Consider the following 21,314-nt stretch of genomic DNA (forward strand, 5'->3'; position numbering starts at 1 on the left):
TAACAATATAAACTTTGGATATTTTATATTCAAATTATATATATATGTATGTATGTATCCATGTGTAACATATACAACGCATTATGGAACTGGGAGATTTTAGAAGAACACAGAAACAGCCACCTTTCATTAGACTATATGCGACGATCCTGAAATGCATGCATCTTTTGAGCTCATACTAATCCCAGTTGTGTATTTAGCTGTCTTTCATTCAACAATACGGGGTGAACACTGTGAAATTTGCTTTTTGAGAACATGGTGCTTAATTTTTGCCTATTGTCATTCTTTAAAAAAACACACAAATTATTTATTCTTTGAGAAAGCCATATATGAGTATAATATATTTTAGCCATATTCACTTCCTGCCCCCCCCAACAACCTCCAGAGTCTCCCAATGCCTCTCCTAACTTCATGTTCTCTTTTTACTTTATTTTAACCCCTTGAGTCTAGTTAGGGCTGACACCAGTGGATCTGAGGCCAGCCACGAGAGCATGAGCACCCGATTAGTAACCATAAAAAGAAAAATTATTCTCTCTCCCGGCAGCCATCAACCAGGAAGCGTTCCTCAGGTAGGGGCGTGGCCTGGTGAGCCCCTCCTCCGCCCCATCATTCCTAATAATTTCACATTAAAGATCTTTGAATTTTTATTTTCTTCTGGACCCTGTACATTTTGTTGTGGGTATATGTTTTTATTTGTTGAGACAATTTTCTTTGCACAACTGGTGCTTGTTTTAGAATCTGTCCTGCTTTTTTTTTTTCTTTTTTTTTTTTCTGAAGGGAAACGAAGGAGTGAATTTGGGGACTGAGAGGAGTGGAGGAAGGAGAAACTGGTTGGGATGTAACGTATGAGAGAAAGAGTCTATGTGGTAGACTAAGCACAAAAACAAACTGAAAATTATCCCCCACTCTACCTTTTATAAATGCTCTCCTGAAACTGTGGGGTGTAGATTTGCTGCGAACTTTCTTTGCAGTAGTGCAGACTTCAGCCCGATGAGCGAAGTTCATCAGTATGCACCGCATGTTTTCCCTTTGACAACCCGCTCTCTACTCATAGAGGCTTGTCAATAAGCAGATGTTTAAACCATGGCGGCATTGTGTCCTCTTGTCTAAACAGTCTTTAGTTTGTCTGCTACCCTGGTAAGGTGGACTTGCTAGTGTGACCACTAGGTAGGCATGTCCCCTCAGAGAGACATACACTCTTCCTATGGCTGGGCCCATGGCAAACATGTTGAAAGCATTGCCATTAAAATGCCAAGTCTGTCTGTTGACAACAAACCGATCTTGGAAGAATTCTTGTCTTTAACCTGATCCTCTGTTTGAGGCAGAAAGCCTTTGATGTCTTTTCTGACACGGCCTTGGCAGCTACAGCCATACAGGTCTTTCTGCGAGGAGACGCCTTGTTCTCCACGCACCTGGGACTGCTTTGGGCACGAGCTACAGGAAGCCCCACAGTGCTGGCACTCTCTGGGCTCTGGCACTGGTGGGTGAGTGCTTGCTCTGGGTGAGAGATGACTGCTCTATGGTGGGGGAGGAGCCTATGGTGCTGAAGGCCTCTGGCTCCAGAATATTGTCACCCTGGCTGGGAGTCCACCTTCTTTCTGAAGGCAGAGACAGGCTCTGTCTGTTCTGAGGCCATCAGCCTGGGGAACTGTACTTACAAGGAGACCTGGCATGGCACTCTCCTCTCTCAGGCTGTGGCCCCTGCTGCTGCTGGTTTACTGGACTCTCCCTCCTGGTGAGTGTGTAAAGGCCTTGGGTGTCAGAGACACAGGCATATAGAACATAGGTGACTGCGTTCAGGGACGGCACAGCACTGATGTCTGATGCCTCATTTTGTGTGTGTTTATTTCTGCTGACTTTGATTTCACCAAAGCAACCATTTGGTTTCCATAACAATGTAGAATATTTACGACTGGGAAACAGGTAAAAAGGAGAAAGTGGGATGAGTACTGAAGATAAGCTGTCCTTTTCTGTGACAGGGTATCTCTGTGTAGCCCTCGCTGTCCTGGAACTTGCCCTGTAGTCCAGGCTGGCCTTGAACTCAGAGATGCACCTCCCAGGGCTGGGAGTAAAGGCGTGCACCACCATGCCCAGCTGAAGATGAGCTTTCTAATCATGAAGCACGCTAATCATTTCATTCTAAGTAAAATGTCATTCCTGTGTCTTCTGTTCTTACTCCCGAAGCTTTGGCCGCCGAGGACTTCGTGAATTTCCTGGGTGGCGATAATAAATGTGAAGGCCAGATACAGTTGCAGTATGACGGGCGGTTGGGCCTTGTGTGTGGAGACAGCTTAGGCATGCAGGAGGCCTTGGTGATCTGCAGACAGCTGGGTTGTGGCTCTGTGCATTCCCTTTCCCAGTATATTCTGACACCCGAAGAGATGACGCAACCTTGGCTGTACAGTGCTCAGTGCCATGGCGAGGAGGCCACCCTCTGGGAGTGTGTCCTGGGGCCTTGGGGGCCCATCAGCGGCTGCAAATGCCAGTGCGTGGCTGTGATTATCTGCTCAGGTAGGTTAGATGGAAGCCACATGCTCCTTAGTCCCTGGGGCTTTTTTCTCTATCCTGATCATGGCAAATGCCCGGGGAAGGTATGAACATGTTTTGTGTGTGGAGCCTTAACGGTGGTTGGTCCTCACCTTCTGTAGACACTTTCTCAGTAACTTTAAATAAGATCTCTAAGCTTTTGAAGTTAGCTACTTCCCTTGTTAATACTGACCGTTAGAGAGAATGGTACCTTCTCACTATGTATAAGGCTCCAGCCAAGGAGTTAGCCACATGGTACAGGAGGCAGGAGTCCTGGCCCACACCCCACGGCAGGATGGGATTTGTTACCTCAGGAAAACAGCAATGGATGGGAACACCTCCAAGGGCACCATGGACAACAACTCAATGTGGGGCATCAGTGCCCATCCCTATGTTTGCCCTAGGGTCAGGATACCGAGACTCAGTTTCTCTTCTATGCCACCAGGTGGTACCACACGACAAATTGGGCTAGCTGGTGGTGGCAGTCCTTGTGCTGGGATTCCAGAGGCCACTGGCCTTTCCAGTTTTGCCCTGAGATGTGACTTGCATGAGAAGGAGGCTGGCGTTCTGTGCAGAGAGCTGGAATGTGGCACTGCTTTGCAATGGTCCAGAGCCCACTCTGGAATGAACGGGCATCAGGAAGAGAAGTACATTAAATGCCAGGGAACAGAGCCTGACATTTTACATTGCCAGATCAACGTGAACTTCCTAGAGCAATGTGACCTTCTGACCTATACCCAGGTGATATGCACAGGTAGGAGCAGCCACGCTGAGTATTTTGGTCTTCATATTGTATATTGAGACCCAGGTATCTACTCCACAGTAATGTCATTGGATCCCTACCCCAGATGCATACCTGAAAATAATCCACTTTGCTACCAAGAGGTAGGTATGGAGATCCTGAGGAGTCCTCTGAAATCAGTGCTCACTACCCTTTCCAGGACACAGAGGGCCATGATATTCTAGAAGCCAAATGACTAGAAGGAGTGTTTGTACTCAGAATCCATATGGCGTCCAAGGCTCAAGGGAGGACAGAACAGGGGATCACAGTCATTGGTCTGTGGATCCCAGCACCCACCATGTGGTCTTCTGTGTTGGGGTAATGAAGGTGGGCCTGGATCCTTCCACACCATTCCTTTCTGGGGACTGTGGATAACAGCCATCAGGTCATGTCATCCAGTGCCTGCATGGAGACACATGGAGGTCTGGCTCGTGGATGGTGAACCCTGTGAGGGTTTCCTGGAGGCTCTGTGAGGGCTGACCCGGGACACCATCTGCAGGCTGACCTGGCCTTGCTCACTTGCTCACAGCTTGCACAGTTTGCCAGGACCTGGTATATGGTGCGGCTGCATCCACATCTGGGGGTTCCCCCTTTGGCTAGGGCTCTGTGCCTGTGTAGAAGCGGGCCTTCCACTGTGTGACAATGAATCACTGATGCTCCATTGTTCATTAGATCCTGGACACTGCTGTGGCCATGACCAAGATGTGTCACTAACTTTTCCAGGGGAAAGTGAGTCAGCTTATGGACTGGCAGGGTGTGATGTGATGTGGTCAAGGTCTGGGGTCTGGGGTCTGGGGTCTGTGCCGTGATCACCATGGACAACTAGGCAGATAACTCAGGACCCATGTCTTCTGACCCATAGGTTCCTTGGCTTCCTTCTCACCTTCTCTAACCTTTCAGATTTGTTCACTTTTGTTTACTTTTGGACATGTCTGCTCAGCTCTGTGGTTGATATCAGAAATAGGCAGTCTGTGTTTTTTTGGGAGGTGTTGATGGTTTTGCATGATTTTAATGACAGAACTTGTTAACATATGCTCATGCCCCATAACTCCATCCTGTGTGTTGCTCCCTTGTGACAAGATCCTATTGTATACACCTCTTCAACTTTGTTTCACCCCCACCTATTTTCTGCTTTGTACTTTGCTTTTGTGCCACGTGTAAAAATTGACATTACAAGTTCAAATCCTTGCAGCACCACTGCTGCTTTCTGTTGTCCTTTAGCACTATGTCCTGGGCTTTGATGGGTCTTCAGTGACGTTGTTTCTGGTGTGGGGAGGACCTGAACCATGCATTCAACATGGATTATTGCCACGGACCAGCCTTTTCGGGTGCCCCGTGTCCGTGGGAGAATCAGAGAATTCGGATATCAGGAAGGCACAGATAGGCGAAATGACAGTCAGACCCACACCAGGTGGTATTGGTTTGGATCTTCTGTGCTTTACTGAAGTCAAGCCAACACTTTTATAGTAATCGTACAAAGAAGCACCTTAAAGTTGACATATCCCCCGGAACATTTACAAAGTTTACATTTTAACTGAAAGAGTAACCTGGTAGAAGCAGTGTCTACAAAAATCTTGGCCTAACAGCCTCTTAAGCAGAGCAAACATGGAACTAGTGACTTGTTTGTCAATTTAGCGAGTAGAGGGCCAGGGGCTTGTAAAACTTGTGGTCTGTTTACGTAGTTTATTGTTAGTTAATTAGGGGTTGTTAATAATCCTCTGAATTAGGTCGGCTAAAGATTTACAATCTTTCCTTAGATAAGATGCTTGAATTAGCCTGTCCGTTTTAGTATAATACAAAACTTTTGACCTCCCATGTTTGCCTATCTTCTTTCAGCCTCATCATAAATACCTGTGTTAGGTAATGGCTTTGTAATAGCTTTACTGCAGTGGGAATATCCAGAGCATTTATCCTATCAGATCCTGATCAAACATTTTCTTTAGAAAGCCCTAAAACTCTTGTCCTTTTACTATCTACAATGTTTGGTTTTTCCACAAGCAATTCCTGATGCTGAATCTGATTTATTACCTCTCCTAAAATTTTATTTTCCTTCTACTCTTATTTGCTAAAGCTTTTAGTGATCTATTAGAAATGTTTCCTTGAATAGTTAATTGTACTGTTTCAAGAATCATAGAGAAACAGCAAAAAAGGAGCTCATCAATTCCAGTCTTGTAACCAAATAAGCGTGGGACTTAAAATACGTCTTTTGGCTTGGATGGCCATGTTAGGGTTCGTGCTAGGGGCTTCCAGGAAGCTGATTCCCGTAGGAAACGTGTCTTCTCGTCTGTTTGCATAATTTTATGCTTGCATAACACATGTTTATGCTATACAGAGTTTCTGGAGTTAGTGTAGCAGATTATCAGTTTCTCCAGAACCTTGTTGGAGACATTGTTCTTGCTACGTGAACGGCCATAACCCCTTTAAGAAATTTGATGACTGTAAGTGTGTGTGAGATTTCTGTACTATTATTTCTTTCCCACTGGTCTCTGTGTCTACAGTGCTGTGGTTCATGTAGCTATGCTGTAATTTCCAAATTGAGGAAGCAAGTGTCTAGCTGCTCACATGGTTGTGGGTCTTCGGAAATCCTCATTCCTACAAAAATACTAGGATTGACTTTCTAACTTTCCAGGCACCTGCTCAGGTTCTGACAGAGACGGCAGTGCATCTGCAGACTGCTTTGGGCGAGGTCATCATCCTCTCAGACCATGTTCTCAGCCCTTGATATGAGGACTGCCCCCCTGTATGTAGATCTTGTGCAATTTCTTTTCTTCTTGATAAATTTAATTTATTAGAAATGCAACAGATAGTATCATCTGTCTAGCCATAGGTTCTTGGTCTGATAATAGTTCCAAGTATGTGTTTCATCTTACACAGTAGGACTTGTATTCAACCAGAAAGGAGTTGGTTACTCCCATAGCATCCCTGCCATTATTGTGCTAATGGTCATGTCTTGCCAGGCCAGCCACTTTTATAGCCCTCAGGGCCCATGGCTAGGTAAGACTGATGATTACTTTTCTCCTCTAGTAGGACCTTTCAGCATTATGAAAGCTGAGTGGTAAGGATGAAATTTCCAGGTCACTACCCACTTGATTTTTTTTCAAGTCCTATGACTCAAGTATGTGGTCTCACGGTCAAGTTCTGGAGGTTAATTAAGTGCAAAGGCAATAGCATGTACTGTTTGGGCATCTTGGTAACCTCAATGGCCAACCACTTGAAAGAAGTAGCCCAATCTTAGCACTGGACTTTTTGCTTGTTAGCTTGTGGTATCTAATTATTGCATTACATTATTTATTACTGTCTTGGCTAGTTTTTTGTTTGTTTGTTTGTTCGTTTGTTTTTTATCGACTTGACACAGCTAGAGCCATTTGGGAAGAGGAACCTCAGTGGGGAAAATACCTACATCAGACTCCTTGTAGGAACGTCTGTGGGGACGTTTCCTGATTAACGATTGATGTGGGAGGGCATGGCCCACTGTGGGTAGTGCCACCCCTGGTCAGGTGGTCCTGAGGTACATGAGAAAGCAGGCTGTGAGAGAGCCGTGGGGAGCAAACCATAGAGTAGTTCCATCATAGCCTATGCTTCAGTTCCTGCCTCCAGGTTTCCTGCTTGAGTTCCTGCCCTGACTTCCTTTCATGACAGACTGTAGGCTGTAAGCTGATTTCTGCCCCCACCTCCCAGTTTCTTTTGGTCATGGTATCTTATCACAGCAATAGAAACCAAGCTAGAAGAAAGAACGGGTACCAGGGAGCGTGACAAACCTGGCCACGTTGTGTTTGGGATACTCGTAGGAGTACTTTGAAATTTTGTACCGCAAAAGTCTTTCTTAGAGCTTAGTAGGCTGGGGTGGAAGCCTGAAAGCCCGAGATGCTGAAAGAGTCACAGACAATCGAGGCCTGGCTTGGAAGGTTTCAGAGGGAAGCAAAGACTCTATCAGGGCTATTTGTGTAAGATTTTGGGTTAAGAATTTGTTGTTAGCTAGAGTTGAAAAATCAGCTGTGATTAACAGGAGATCAGAACCACTGAAGTGAAATGTTGCTTTAAATTTTTTCTCCATTAACCCATTTATTTATTCACTTTACATCCTGATTGCACTCTCCCACCCCTCTCCTCCCAGAAATGATGATTTGCTGGGACAACTGATTCTGGTTAGAGGGTGCCAAGGAAGAAACTGCAATAAGGAGCCTAGCATCCTTGAGGCAAAATCCTCTGGACAAGTATTTCTTCAGGGCCAACACACAGAAGCTGTGGCAGGGAGTAGGGTAGGGGCAAAGCTGCATCTCATCCTGGCTTCCAGGCTTGGTAATGTGTAAATGTCTCCCCCGGTGGTACTGGTTTTGGCAGCATGAGAACCCTAGGATTTAAGGGGTCATAGAAACCAGTTGAGGCTTGACACCATGTGTCAGGGTCAGAGTCCCTGAAGAGAGCCTGGTACAGGCTACTGGTGAAGACTCAGTCCAGTAGCAATGGTGACCTTAGAATTTTGGAGATGCCACTACCATGGAATGACCATGAAGGACTGCAGCAGCTGCGGAATGGAGCTGGCTTGAGCTTTTGAGGCAATCTCTGTGTGCTGTGGAGGGCAGATCCTGGCAAGTGGACCTTCCAAAGCCCATTGGAGCTAGAAGATCATGAGTGAATCTCAGCTGTCTTACCCCAGTGAGACTGGCTAAGATCAGCAAAATAAATGACAGAAAACTCTGGTGAGGTTGTGGGGAAAGAAGAACCCTCAGTCACTGTTGGTGTGGATGCAAATTGGTGTGACCACTATGGAAATCCTCAAAAAGCTAAAAAGAGATCTATGATATGACCCAGCTATACCATGCCTTGGCATATGCCCAAAGGACTTGACATTCTATTCTACAGATCCTAACTGAGCAATGTTCATTGCCACACTATCCAAATCAGCCAGGAAATGGAAACAACCTTAATGTCTTTCAATAGATGAATGGATGATGAAAATGTGCAATAAGTATACACAATAGAATACTATTCATCTGTAAAGAAAAATAAAATTATGATAATATTATGAAATAATGAAATTATGATAAATGGATGGACCTAGAAAAGATTATATTGAATGAGGTAGCCCAGATCCAGAAAGACAAACACAATATGCTCTCTTTCACTTGGGATTCCTAGCTCCAAAACTTCATATGTGAGTGTACAACATGGAGTAACCACAGAAACCAGGAAAGTATAAGGGACCACGGATGGTGGCAAAGGAGTAGGGCTATTGAGGGGAATAACAGGATATAGTCAATATGAATATGTAAATAGAAAATTTGGAAGGAAGCTCTTACTGGACAGATTGGAAGGAGGAAATACAGAAGGACATTGAAGGACAAAGGACAATTAAAGCTAAAGTTGTTTGATAAAGCCTCAAAAAATCATATATCCTCTATTTACCTAAAATTAGACTGTATCTTAAAGTAAATTACATCCCTTGGGTCGACAATACTTCCCACAAGAATTATAGACCAATAAAAACCAGTACCGGCCCCAGAAACCTCTTCCCGAGTGGTTGATCAGGAAACTCCAGATGACTCCCCAAACAATATAGGTTGTCACTGTTGTCTTTGGTTGCCTCTCAGAAGGGGAAGGCAAGCCCTTATTGCTGAAGACAAAGCACATTTAGAACACAGGACTAGATTATTTGAGTTGCAACTACTTATAAGCGAGGACACACAATGAATAAAAGCAGACAGGTTGATCAATGGAATTGAATCTAGAAATAAACCTACATACCATGGACACTTGATTTTTTGACAAAGAAGCCAAAACCATTCAACACAACAAAGAAATGATCTTCAACAAATGGTGCTGGTATAACTGGATGTCTGCATGTAGAAGAATGCAAGTAGATCCATATTTATCACCCTGCACAGAACTCATGTCCATTTGGATCAAAGACCTCAACATAAAACTGGATACACTAAATCTAATAGAAGAGAAAGTGGGGAAGAGCCTTTGAATGCATTGGCACAGGAGACAACTGTCTGAACAGAACACCAACAGCCCAGACACGAAGATCTACAATTAATCAATGTGACCTCATGAAACAGAAAAGCTTCTGCAAGTCAAAGGACTCTGCAAATAGAACAAAGTGGCAGCCCACAGAATGGGATGTTTTCTAACTGTTATATAACACAAGCTGGTCAGCACTGAAACCATGTATATATCACCAACAAAATGTCACTCATTAGGTTATGTATGTATGCATGTATGTATGTATGTATGTATGTATGTATATAGTATGCACCATGTTATGTACATAACAATAATAAAGAAAAAGAGGGAAAAATGGAAGGACCTGGAGGGGACAGGAGCATCACAAGAAGACCAATAGAGACAACTAACCCAGTCCCATGGGGACTTTTAGTGACGGAGACATCAGCTAAGGAGCATGCGTGATCTGGACTTAGTTCCTCCACACATGTAGACGATGGGCGGCTTGGTCTTCATATGGGGTGCCTGATGAGTGGAGGGGCCTGTTTCTAACACTGATTCTATTGCCTGCTTTTGGATCACTTCCCCCTGGCAGCACTACCTTGCCTGGCCTCAGGGGATGAAGGTAAGCTCAGTCCTGATGTTACTTGATGTGTTGAGGAAGGTTAATATGAGGAGCCTCCCCTTATTTGGGAGGAAAGGGAAAGGGTTGGGAGGGGAAGTGAGGAGACTGAGAGGAGGGGAGAGAGGGGGCACTCTTGGGATGTAATGTAAATAAACTAATACAAAATTTAAAAAAAAGAGGTTATTAGTTATAAAGCAGAAGCCATGGAGGGAGTTGGAGAGAGAAAAGGGAAAGGGCTAAGTAATGTAATTCTATTTTAGTTAAAAGAGGTATAAAAAGGTTAACCATCATAGCAGTTATTTACTTTCAAGGCCTTCCTAACTTGAGAATTTCTGTTTAGAGACCTGGTTAGCAGATATGTTTGCCTCTTTCCTTGAGCATTTCCTCCTTCTATCTTTTAATATTCTTCTTTTGTCTTGTGTCTTTGGCATCATGACTCTAACGTGGTTTGGAAAGGCTCTTCTTGACATATCTACTGGGCTTAGAAATCCCATTCATGTTTGGAAGCCCACTTCTTTCCTATTGCCCTAGTTGAGGGCAATTTTCTGCTATAATTTAAGAGTTATTTTGTGTCTTTCTTTAACTTATCTTGAACCTCCATTTCTTCTATCTCATGAATTCCTAGGCTTGGTTTCTTGACAGCAACTCTCTAGAACTTGAAGATTTCAGTGTTCTTTCTTCTGTTTGGTCTAATCTTTTGGTGATGCTTTTCACTGTCTTTATATTTGCCTCATTCAGTTTTTCGTTTCCAAGCATTTGTATTTATTTATTTTCAAAATATTAGTTTTCCTTCTGAATTTGAGTCTCTCATTGGTGTGACTTTTCATCTGCTGCTGAATTGCTCACCCACTGTGGTGGCTTTCTTGCCTCTTTCTATCTTTCTTTTCCAGGTCTGACTTTTTTTTTTTAACCTCATTACTTTGTTTTATTTTACCCATTTTAATAGCTTCCAACTCAGCAACTGAGAAATGATGGGTTTTTGGTTATTTTGTCTTTCTTTTATATTTTTCTGTGTTTCTGTGTAACATTTTGTGCATCTACTGGTTTAGATTTTTCTTTCAGTTTTATTGGGAATCTTCTTTGTGAGCAGAATACTGTTGAGGATTCAAGCCCCACTGTTTCTCAAGCAGGAAAAATAAGCTTGATGTAACAGAAACCACATGAGCCTGAACAAGATATCGAAATACAATTGAAAACAACAAAAACACACAATCTTACCAACAATAACCAAGAATCAGAACTTGGCAAATGGTATAAAATTAAAATGAAGTTATTAAGGGAAAATGTTGAAATGTGGATGTATGAAATAAAAGAAGGAAACACAGGGAAGGGCCAAGCAGAGACGAGGTAAGAGCAAAGTTAAACAAAAGAAACAACAAACAAACAAACAAACAAACAAAGGAATAGAAAGTTTGAGAACAACGTTACGAAGAGAAAGATAAAGAAGTCTAGCTTAATTTTCTTTGAGACAGTCACACACAGTCTTGGCTGGTCTAAAGCTCAATATAAATCAGACCAGCCCCCAACTTATAGAGATCTACCTGTCTCTGCCCCCTGAGTGCTGGAATCAAAGGCGTGAGCCATCATGCCCAGCTAAAAGTTTTTATGAGAGAAAAAAAAAAAAAAAGAGATTGAGCGGCGTAGAGATGGCCCAGGAGTTAAGTGTTAGTGGGGCTCTTGGAGAGAGCTCATGCCCAGCAGCTCACACACTCCTCAGCACCAGCAGGCCTGATACCCTCCTCCTGTTTCCTTTGGGCCCCGGTGCTGATGTGCACATTTCCCGCATGTACTCACGTACATGTGTATGATAAAAAATGGAAACAAGTCTTGAGACGTAGCAAGCATTCTACTAAAAATACACTAAGATAAATGTAAGGTCTGGAATACAAAATAACCTACAACTTTAAAAAATACGTTCAAAATTTACTAAAATACGGTAAAAGGAAAACAAAGGGGCGTGCTGGCTAGTTTTACATTAGTTTGACAAGAGCCAGAGTCATTTGGGAAGCTCAGTTGAGAAAGTGCCCCTACCAGATTCATGTATGGACAAGCTCAAGGTGTATTTTCTTGACTGATAACTGATGCGGGAGTGCCCATCTCACTGTGGGCAATGCCACCCCTGGTCTGTCAGTCCTGGATGCTAGAAGAAAGCAGGCTGACAAAGCCACTGGGAACAAGCCAATATCCAGCACTTCTTCATGGCCTCTGCCTCATTTCCTGTTTCCATATTCTTGCCCTGACTCCTCTCAGTGACGGCCTGATAGAAGATTGTAAGCTGAAACAAACACTTTCCTCCCCATGCTTCCTTTGCTCATGGTGTTTTCAATCGCAGCAATAGAAGCCCTAAACAAGACATCCTTCCCACACTGGGATAAAAGCATGCACCACCACATCTAGCTGTTTTCAGCTGGGCTCTGGGAGATTCGGAGTCTGGTTCTCATGGTAGTGCTGCAGGCCTTTACAGACTAAGTCATCTCCTTAGCCTAGAATGACTATCTGTCAAGTTTTCTTAATAATAATTTGAATATGTTTCCCCATTTCTGTTTTTTTGATGAGAAATTAACGGCTCAGCTTACATTTATTCCCAACTATGTCAATAGGCACTTACTTGTTGTTGCTTCTAAGACTCTGTCTTTTGAAGACTGATCATAATGCAGTCTTTTAAAAAATTAAAAGATAATTACATCACCTTCTCCCCTTTTCTTCTTACTACAGCCCCTCCCATGGGCCTACTTTATGGCCCCGTGATACTTCAACAATGTGGCACCCTAAACAAGACCTAAACAACAACAGTATCGACAGATGTGTACTCCTCTTTTGAACTTCTCATATACGCTAACGTTTTCAATTTAGTAGTACATTTCGTTACTATTGTCCCCATTGGCCCACAAAAATACATATTCAAGGCATACTCTATGCTTTGATATGCTTTTGATATTAGACATTGTCCAATGTCTAATCAAGGTAGTTGACATAGTCATTAAGACACATAATTGTCATTATCTACGGAGAGAACAGTTAGGATCCACTTCTGGTGTAATGCTAGTGACCGCGTCGCACAGTGGAGCCCTTACCCTGACCTTGTAACTACGTTACTGTGCTCTTTGGTCAAACCCCTTCCATCCATGCCGAAGATCTTCCCAACCCCAAGATGTCTGGTAACCAGAACGCCATTCGGCTTCTTTGAGTACAATATGATCACGTGGTAAGTACCCTCATGTCCCTGGCCTTTAACATTACACCCTATCCTTCAGACTCACCCGAGTTCAAGATGACAGGAGTTCCTTCTTCTTAAAGGGCCAAACACTGCAGTGTGCACATAAACAGGTTTCTTTCTTTATTCGTGAAGCAGACAGGTTGTCTACTGCGAACAGTACAGGAATCAGTGTTGGAATACGGATGTTTCTAAACACACAGATCATTTTTCCTCAGGGTATTCACACAGCTATATTGCATTTCCTATATGTCTCTGTGCTCTTGCCCCAGCTCTCTTGCTCTTTTTCTTTTCTTCCTCTCTTTTTAATTAAACATTTTCATACAACATATTTTGGTCATATTTCTTCTCCCCAACTTCTCTTGGACCTTCCTCACTTCTCTACCTACCCAACTTTATGATCTCTCTGTCATTAAAAAAAAAAAAAAAAAAAAAAAAAAAAACAGAAAAAAACCCACAACAACCCAAAACACAAAAAACAAAAATCAAAAAACAAGACAACAATGCCCCCCAAACAAAATGGAACAAATGACCCCCCCCCAGGCTTATACTGTTCCTTTTGTGTTGGTCAGCTTCTCCTGAACATGGGCCCTGCCTGGGGTGTCATTGATGTACTAGGCGACTCTCCATTGGAGGAAACCTATTTTCCCTTCTCCAGCACCAAATTGCTTCACGGCTAGGGGTGGGGCCCGGCAACCACTTCCTCTTCAGCTGGAACCCCTCAGGCTTGAACTTAGGCAGGTCTTGTGTATGATGCTACAGTCTCTGTGAATTAACATGTGTCAGTCCTGTTGCATCCAGAAGATGTTACTTTCTTGCAGTTATCTGTCACCTCTAGTTCTTACATAGGTCTTTAAGCCTTGAGGTGAGAGGTTTGATGAAAGCATCCCATTAGGACCGAATGCTCCAAGTTCTCAATTTCTTTGCTTTGTCCAGTTCTGGGTCTCTGTGTTAATTATCGTTTATTACAAAAAGAAGCTTCTCTGACAACAGTTGAGCAGTGCACTGACTTATGAGTGTAGCAAACGTCATTATGAGTCATTTTATATAGAAGTCAGTTTTTCCTAGGCTCATGACCTATCTAGTCTCAGGTTCTTGGTATAGAATATTGAGTATTGATTGCATCTCATCCAGTGATGATGATAATATTGTGAGATACTGTTGCCTGATTTCTTTCTCAGTGTGTTATTTGTAGGTAGGAAGGTTACTGATTTTTGTACATTAATTTTATATCCTGCCATTTTGCTGAAAGTGTTTATCAGCTTAGAACTTTCCCAATGGAGTCTTCAGTGTCTTTTATGTGTAAAAATCATATCGTATCAAGTAGAGATTTCTGAATTCTCCCTTTTCTGTTTGTATCCCCTTAATTTCCTTGAGTTGTCTTACTGCTCTTGGTAATACTTCAAGTACTGTATTGGATAGGTATGAAGAGAGGGTATATCCTTGTCTTTTTTTCCTTAATTCAGTGGAAATTCTTTGAGTTTAATCTCTGCTTAGCTTGATATTGGCTGTGAGCTTTCTGAAAATTACCTTTATTATGTTGTACTTTGTATTTCTAGTCTCCTCAGGACATTGATCAAGAAGGGATGTTGTAATTTGACAATGACATTGTTTTGAACTAATAAGATGATTATGTGGTTTGTCTTTCATTCTATTTATATGGTGAGTTATGTTTATTGATTTGTGTATGTTCCACTATCTTTACATCTTATCTTGGTGGATAATCTTGTTGATGTATTTTTAAATTTTCTTTGCAAACATTTTATTGAGAAATTTTCCATCTATGTCTATAAGGGATATTGGTGTATAATCTTTTTTTGTTGTTAGGTCCTTGTGTGTTGTTGGTATCAGTGTAATACTGGCTTTGTTTAAAGAATTATGAAATGTTCTTTCAGTTTCTAATTTGTGGGATCGTTTGAAGAGTATTGGCATTAGCTCTTAATTAAAGGTGTGATAGAATTCTGAGCTAAGGACATCTGGTCACAGGATTTTTATTTTCCTTTCTTTCATTTGCTTTCTTTCTTTTGTTCACTTTACTTCTTTCATTTGTTTTCTTTTTTGGAGGGGGATGGCATATTTTTAATTACGGAGTCTATTTCACTAGGGGCTAAAGGCTTGTTATTTTCATCATTATTTAACTTTGATAGGTCATATATATTTAGAAATTTATGCATTTCTTCTAGGTTTTCCAGTTTGCTGGACAATAGAATTTTAAAAGTGTGTCACTCTGATTCTCTGGGTTTATCAGTGTCTGTTGTGACATCCTCCTTCATATCTAATTTTATTAATTCTGACATTTTCTCTGAGTCTTTTAGTTAATTTGGCTAAGGGTTTGTCAATCTTGTTAATTTTTTCTAAGAACCAACTGTGTTTCATTGATTATTGGCTTTTGTTGTTGTTTATTTGTTTCTATTTCATTGACTTCAGCTCTGAGTTTGAATATTTTCTACTATCTACTATTTTTGGGTGTTGTATCTTCTTGTTCTAGAGTTTTCAGATGTGCTGTTCAGTTGCTAATATGACATTTCTCTAACTTTTTAATGTAGACACTTAGTGCTATGAACTTGCCTTTTAGAACTGCCTACATTGTGACCCATAAGTTTGGGTATGTCGTGTTTTTATTTGTACTCAATTCGAAAAAATATTTTAATTTCCTTCTCGATTTCTGTCTTGACCCAATTGTGAGCAGACTGTGGAATTCCCACCTCTTGCTCCTACAGTTCTTTTGAGATATCGTTTTCTCCTCATGAAACATGATGTAAACCCTCATGTCACCCACAGGCATGGCTGTCCTACTTCTGCAGAAAGTCAATACACCCACCATTGCAGCTCTCACATCTGTCCTGTCTGAGAACAGCACATACTAGACCCTCGATGGCATGACCAAAATTTTTGTGACTACACCTTTGTAAAACCAAACTGGCTGCATTCATTCAGGACCACACTGTTTATGTCCAATCAGTTCTGGGCTTCTTTTCTCACTAAACTGGTCCATTAACCCACTGATGACTCTGGGCATGATTTTCCCCAGCAAAAGAAACTTTGTGGTCACGCACATCCCGATGCCTATGATCACACATTTTCTGTGACACATATTTCCCTGAGTTTGCTCCCTGGTCCACATGGAGCAGATTGCACATGTATGTTAGCTCCACGATTTGATTCAAATGGACCCTCATGAGGTTTTAAAAAAATAATGTATTTAATTTCTAGCTTATGTGCATTAGTGTGAAAGTGTCAGATACCTTGGAATTGGCATTACATACAGTTGTGGGTGCTGGGAATTGAACACGGGTCCTTTGGAAGAGCAGACAGCTCTCAACCACTGAGCCATCTCTCCAGCCCTGCTCATGAAGTTTTGATGAATACTGGGTTTACCCAGTGTTTTGTTGCATTTCTGATCCTTGTAGTGTCACTGCGGAGAGTAGAACCTCCTGATGTGCTTTTATTATGGACTCTTCTCTTGGTGCCTATAGGTCCTTCTAGTGTTTTGGTGAAAAAAGAGGTAGCCTGAGTTTTGATGAATGATCTAGCCTATTTTATCTCTGCATACCAGATTGCCCTTGGGGCAATTCAGCCATCCATCCATGTAAATATACTGTTGTTTGACTTTTCATGAGCAATAATTTTTTCACCAGACTAGGGAACAAAACCAACAGATCAAAGAAATGATTCTGCCAGAGTCAGGTAAGTGAAGCAGTGAATTTATGGAGGTCACTCACAAAAGTATTTGTGAAGAGTTTCTTTCAGGAGCATGTTCAGTTTAAAGGCAGTTGAATCAGCAAAAACCTCATCCAAGCATGGTGTCAACCCATAAAAACTGTCTCTGGAGCTGCCTGAACAACCAGCAGGTGTCATAACAGGCGGGAGGGTCCCTTCTTCCTGGCATTGTTGGTGCTTAGCAACCTTGCAAAGGAGCTAGTTACCAGCAGAGGGCAGCGTAGCTGAAAGGCTCAGAATCCAGAGGGGATTCCCAGGCAGCAGAGTCAGGTGTAATCTTCTTAGTTATGGGCTTCAGGCTTCAATTTCCACCATCCTTCTATGTCCACATTCTGACTACTCCTTTTCCTCTCTAGAAAAGCCAGAATCTCCCTAAGCTCTTTACATAGGTAAACTAGATAAGGATCTATCTCCTACCAATAAAATAGGAAAACATGCAAATGTTCTTTATTTGTTTTATTTATGGGAAATCCTGTATATACTTCATGCTGCTTCATGAGAAAGGACTTTTGTGTCCTAGGCAGTGGCCCTTAGCAAGTTAGGGCATGGCGATGACTGAGGTGAAAAAGGCTGAGGACAGGAGTGGCCATGGGTGTGGAAGAGCCTCCCTCTGTGACCAGGGCCCCTTTATTGTTCAGGAAAATTGGATCCCCCTCTCAGCAAGCAGGCCTCTGAAACACATTCTCATGATGGCTGACACTGAGGAACTTTGATACTGGTATCAGAGTCTACTCTGAAGGGTGCCTGTGGCCTTACAGTTTTGTGCCACCATTTTGTCATTAAAACAAATTAATTAATTCATTAATTTATTTATTCACTTTACATCCTGGTCTTAGCCCCATCCCTCCTCACCTTCCAGTTCCACCCTTCCTCCCTGTCCCTTATTCTTCAGCAAAGGGGAGCCCTCCCCCCATCCATCTCAACTCATCAAGTCATATCAGAGCTGAGGCCTAGCAAGGCAGTTCCTCCAGGGGCAAGTAATTGAAAAACTATCAAGAGAACCCATGTCAGACAGGGTCCCTGCTCCCCTTATTTTGTCATTCTTAATAATTTTTCATTAAGTAACATGAGATTTTTTAATTTGACTCTGGATATTAAAATTATGTTGTGGGTTCTCATATGTCTTTTGATCAGGTAATTCTATCTGCATAACTGATGTTCCCTATGAACTTTTAAAGGCTACAAGTACAGAAAATTCAACCTCCTAGAAATAGTTGTTTGGAACCATGTGCTGTAGGTTCATCGAGAAATCAACTTTCCTTCCTTCCTTCCTTCCTTCCTTCCTTCCTTCCTTCCTTCCTTCCCTGCTTGCTTCCTTTCTTTTTTTTATTTTTGCAGACAAAAAGATACCAGACTAATAGGCAAAATTCATCTCAGTATAAATTCTGTATGTCCTCCTTTACAAACAGTAGTTTATAGTAGCTCATTAGCAAGTATACAGATGAAAAATGATCTTAATGGTGCTGTGTTCCTTTGTCTACACATTCGTTAGTGTATCTTCCAATCTTACATGGACTTGGCTTGTGTGGTCATTTCTCATGTAGGCATGTTATCACAGGGAGGCACGCATTCCTCTGGCATCTGAGATCAAGGAAGATATATTTTTCAGTACTGTGATAAAATTGCAAACCCTGTCTACTGAAAATAAACTGATCTTGGAAGGACTCAGCTCTTCATTCAGATCTTCTGTTTGAGGCAGAGAAAGGCCCTTGATGTCCTTTCTGACACTGGCCTTAGCAACTATAGCCATTTGGACCTTGCTGGGAAGAGACTCCTTGTCCTTTTAATATCTGGGACTACAGCAGGCTCCAGCTGCGGGAAGCCCCGCAGTGCTGGCACTGTCTGGGCTCTGGCACGGTGGGTGAGTGCTTGCTCTGGGTGACAGATGACGGCTCTGATGTGGGGGAGTATCTCACATTGCTTAAAGGCTCTGGCCTCAGAAAGGTGTCACCTGAGTTAGAATCTACCTTCTGCCTGAAGGCAGAGACGGGTACCATCAGCCTGGGGAGACCCAGCATGGAACTGTCCTCTCTTGGGCTATGGATTTTGTTGCTAGCCTGTTGGAGCTTCATTCCTGGTGAGTGTGTGCTGGCCCTGGGTGTCAGGGACACAGGAGTATGGAACGTAGGTGACTGCATTCAGGAATGGCACAGGCGTGTGATGCCTGATGCTCTGTTTTTGTTGTTGTTTTGGTGCGTGTTTGTTTCTACTAACTTTCATTTTATCAAAGTGACTGTTTTGATGCTATCGCAGTGCAGTGTTAATGGCAGGGAGATCTGTGGAGAAGGAAGAGTTGTGATGAAGGGTAAAAATGAGCTTTCCAATTACGGAGAGTTCGCAACAAGACCCTCAGCATTTTCTCCCTGTGCTGTCTTCTTGCCCACGAAGGTGCATCTCCACAGGACTCTGTGAGTCTCATTGGGAATACACATTATTGCAGTGGCAATTTGCATGTGCAGTATGGTGGACTTCAAGGCCTGGTGTGTGGGGACCCAAGTTGGGGTCTGAAGGAGGCTTCAGTGGTCTGCAAACAGCTTGGCTGTGGCCACGCACATTATACCTACCAGCACATTTTGAGACCCGAAGAGACGGAGGTACCTTGGCTTTATGATGTCCAGTGCCACGGTGAGGAAGCCACGATTTGGGAGTGCTCCTCAGGGTTCTGGGGACCATTAACGGCTGTGAATGCCAGTGTATAGTGTCAATTTCCTGTTCAGGTGAGTCAGCTTGGGTTCCCCAGGTCCTCCTTCTCTGGGAAGGAACCAAACCAAAGGAATGGCGACAAATCTCCAAGGGGAGGAGGGAGGCTCTGGATGGGTGTGAGCCCCTTTCCTACAGATTCCTCTGGTGAGAGACTCAGTGAGGGCTCTCCGTCTGTGTCCTTAGGGAGCTCAGCTCTCATTCTTTCTGGACCCCTTCTCAGTAACTTTTTCTGAGGTCTACTGCTTTCCAAGGTCAGCCACCAAACTCTTTCTCTTTTCTTTTCTTTTCTTTTCTTTTCTTTTCTTTTCTTTTCTTTTCTTTTCTTTTCTTTTCTTTTCTTTTCTTTTCTTTCCTTTCCTTTCCTTTCCTTTCCTTTCCTTTCCTTTCCTTTCCTTTCCTTTCCTTTCCTTTCCTTTCCTTTCCTTTCCTTTCCTTTCCTTTCCCCTTCCTTCCTTCCTTCCTTCCTTCCTTCCTTCCTTCCTTCCTTCCTTCCTTCCTTTTTTTGGCCTGCCTTGGAGTCAGGGAGTACCTTGGGGCCCATCCATACCCTCTTGGTGTTCAGGTTACAACTCCAACTAGGGAGAGTTATTTGGTGCTTGAGGCAGGTATTCTGATTAGGTTCCCTTGGCACCCATTCTATCTACTGTGTGTGCTCAAATCTTGACGCTATAATCCTAGAAGGGTGGTGGTGTTGCCCCTGTCATGCCAGGGAACAGCAAAGAGTGGTGACAGGACCCAGAGCCTTTGCTCACAGCTTACATGGTTGAGGAAGTGAGTCTGTATATCTTGGCCACTTACCATGTGAACAGGTTTCCAGGATCAGTTTTTTTTTTTCTTCTGTGCTACTAGGGGGTGTAGTGCCAGAAGCCAGGCTGGGCAGTGGTAGCAGTCCCTGTGCTGGGACTCCCGAGTTGCTGAGTAAAAACTTCCTGCTCCCGGCGTGTGACTTGATGAAGGAAGAAGCTGGTGTCCTGTGCAGGCAGCTGGAGTGTGGCACCGCTCTGCAGTGGTCCAGAGCCTACCATGGAGTGGACACTGGGAGTCAGGAAAAGAAATTTATTGCATGCCGGGGAGTGGAGGCTGACATTTTTCACTGCAAGATCAATACAAACTTCCTAGAGCAGTGTGACCCTCTAGCCTACACCCAGGTCGTATGCACAGGTAGGAACACCCTTTGTTGATAACTGTTTATATCTAGGTGTTGGATGCCTGCATATAAAGAACAGATTCACCATCTACCCCACAGCTAGAGTCAATGGAATCCTCTCCTGTTGATCATGGATAACATTAGTCCATGTTACCATTGAGAAATAGCTTTGGGAGGCCCTGGCATTGCTGTAGCTTGGTCTGCTGTGTTCGTGGCTCCAGTTATGGCCTGAGTAAAGGGGATTGAAGTCAGTATCTGTTATTTTCACAATAGACACAGGCGTCCTCATAACCCCAGAAACCAAGTGACCAAAGGAATTTGTGTTTAGAATCTGTGTGGAGTCAAAGGCTCAAGGGAGGACAGAACAGGGGATCCAGTCTTTGGTCTGTGGACCCAGCACTTAACCTATGGTCCTCTTTGTCAGGGGCAATGAAGATGGTCTTGGATCCTTCCACACCATCCCTTCTGGGGACCGGATGACAGCCATCAGGTCATGTCATCCAGTGCCTACACGGAGCCTCCCCTGACCTTAGTTGCATCTGTCCAGCATTTATCCCATGGACACATGGAGGTCTGGCTGGTAGGTGGTGAGCCCCCCTGTGAGAGTTTCCTGGAGGCTCTGTGAGGTTGCCCCGGGGCACCATCTGCAGGC

At 43.2% G+C, this 21,314-nt stretch overlaps 1 protein-coding gene across 1 annotated transcript in view; it reads left to right on the top strand.

The window, feature by feature from the left end:
• Positions 1-1,671: 1,671 nt before the first annotated feature.
• The window catches only part of LOC110563318 (scavenger receptor cysteine-rich domain-containing protein SCART1-like), a 55,410-nt gene continuing 35,767 nt past the window's right edge, over positions 1,672-21,314 (top strand). Inside the window, exons 1-3 of the mRNA XM_021660361.2 lie at positions 1,672-1,735; positions 2,185-2,511; positions 2,972-3,280. Coding sequence (XP_021516036.1) covers positions 1,672-1,735; positions 2,185-2,511; positions 2,972-3,280 — 700 coding nt within the window. The remainder of the gene's footprint in view (positions 1,736-2,184; positions 2,512-2,971; positions 3,281-21,314) is intronic.

The sequence above is a fragment of the Meriones unguiculatus genome, chromosome 1, assembly GCF_030254825.1.
Source record: "Meriones unguiculatus strain TT.TT164.6M chromosome 1, Bangor_MerUng_6.1, whole genome shotgun sequence".
NCBI lineage: Eukaryota > Metazoa > Chordata > Mammalia > Rodentia > Muridae > Meriones > Meriones unguiculatus.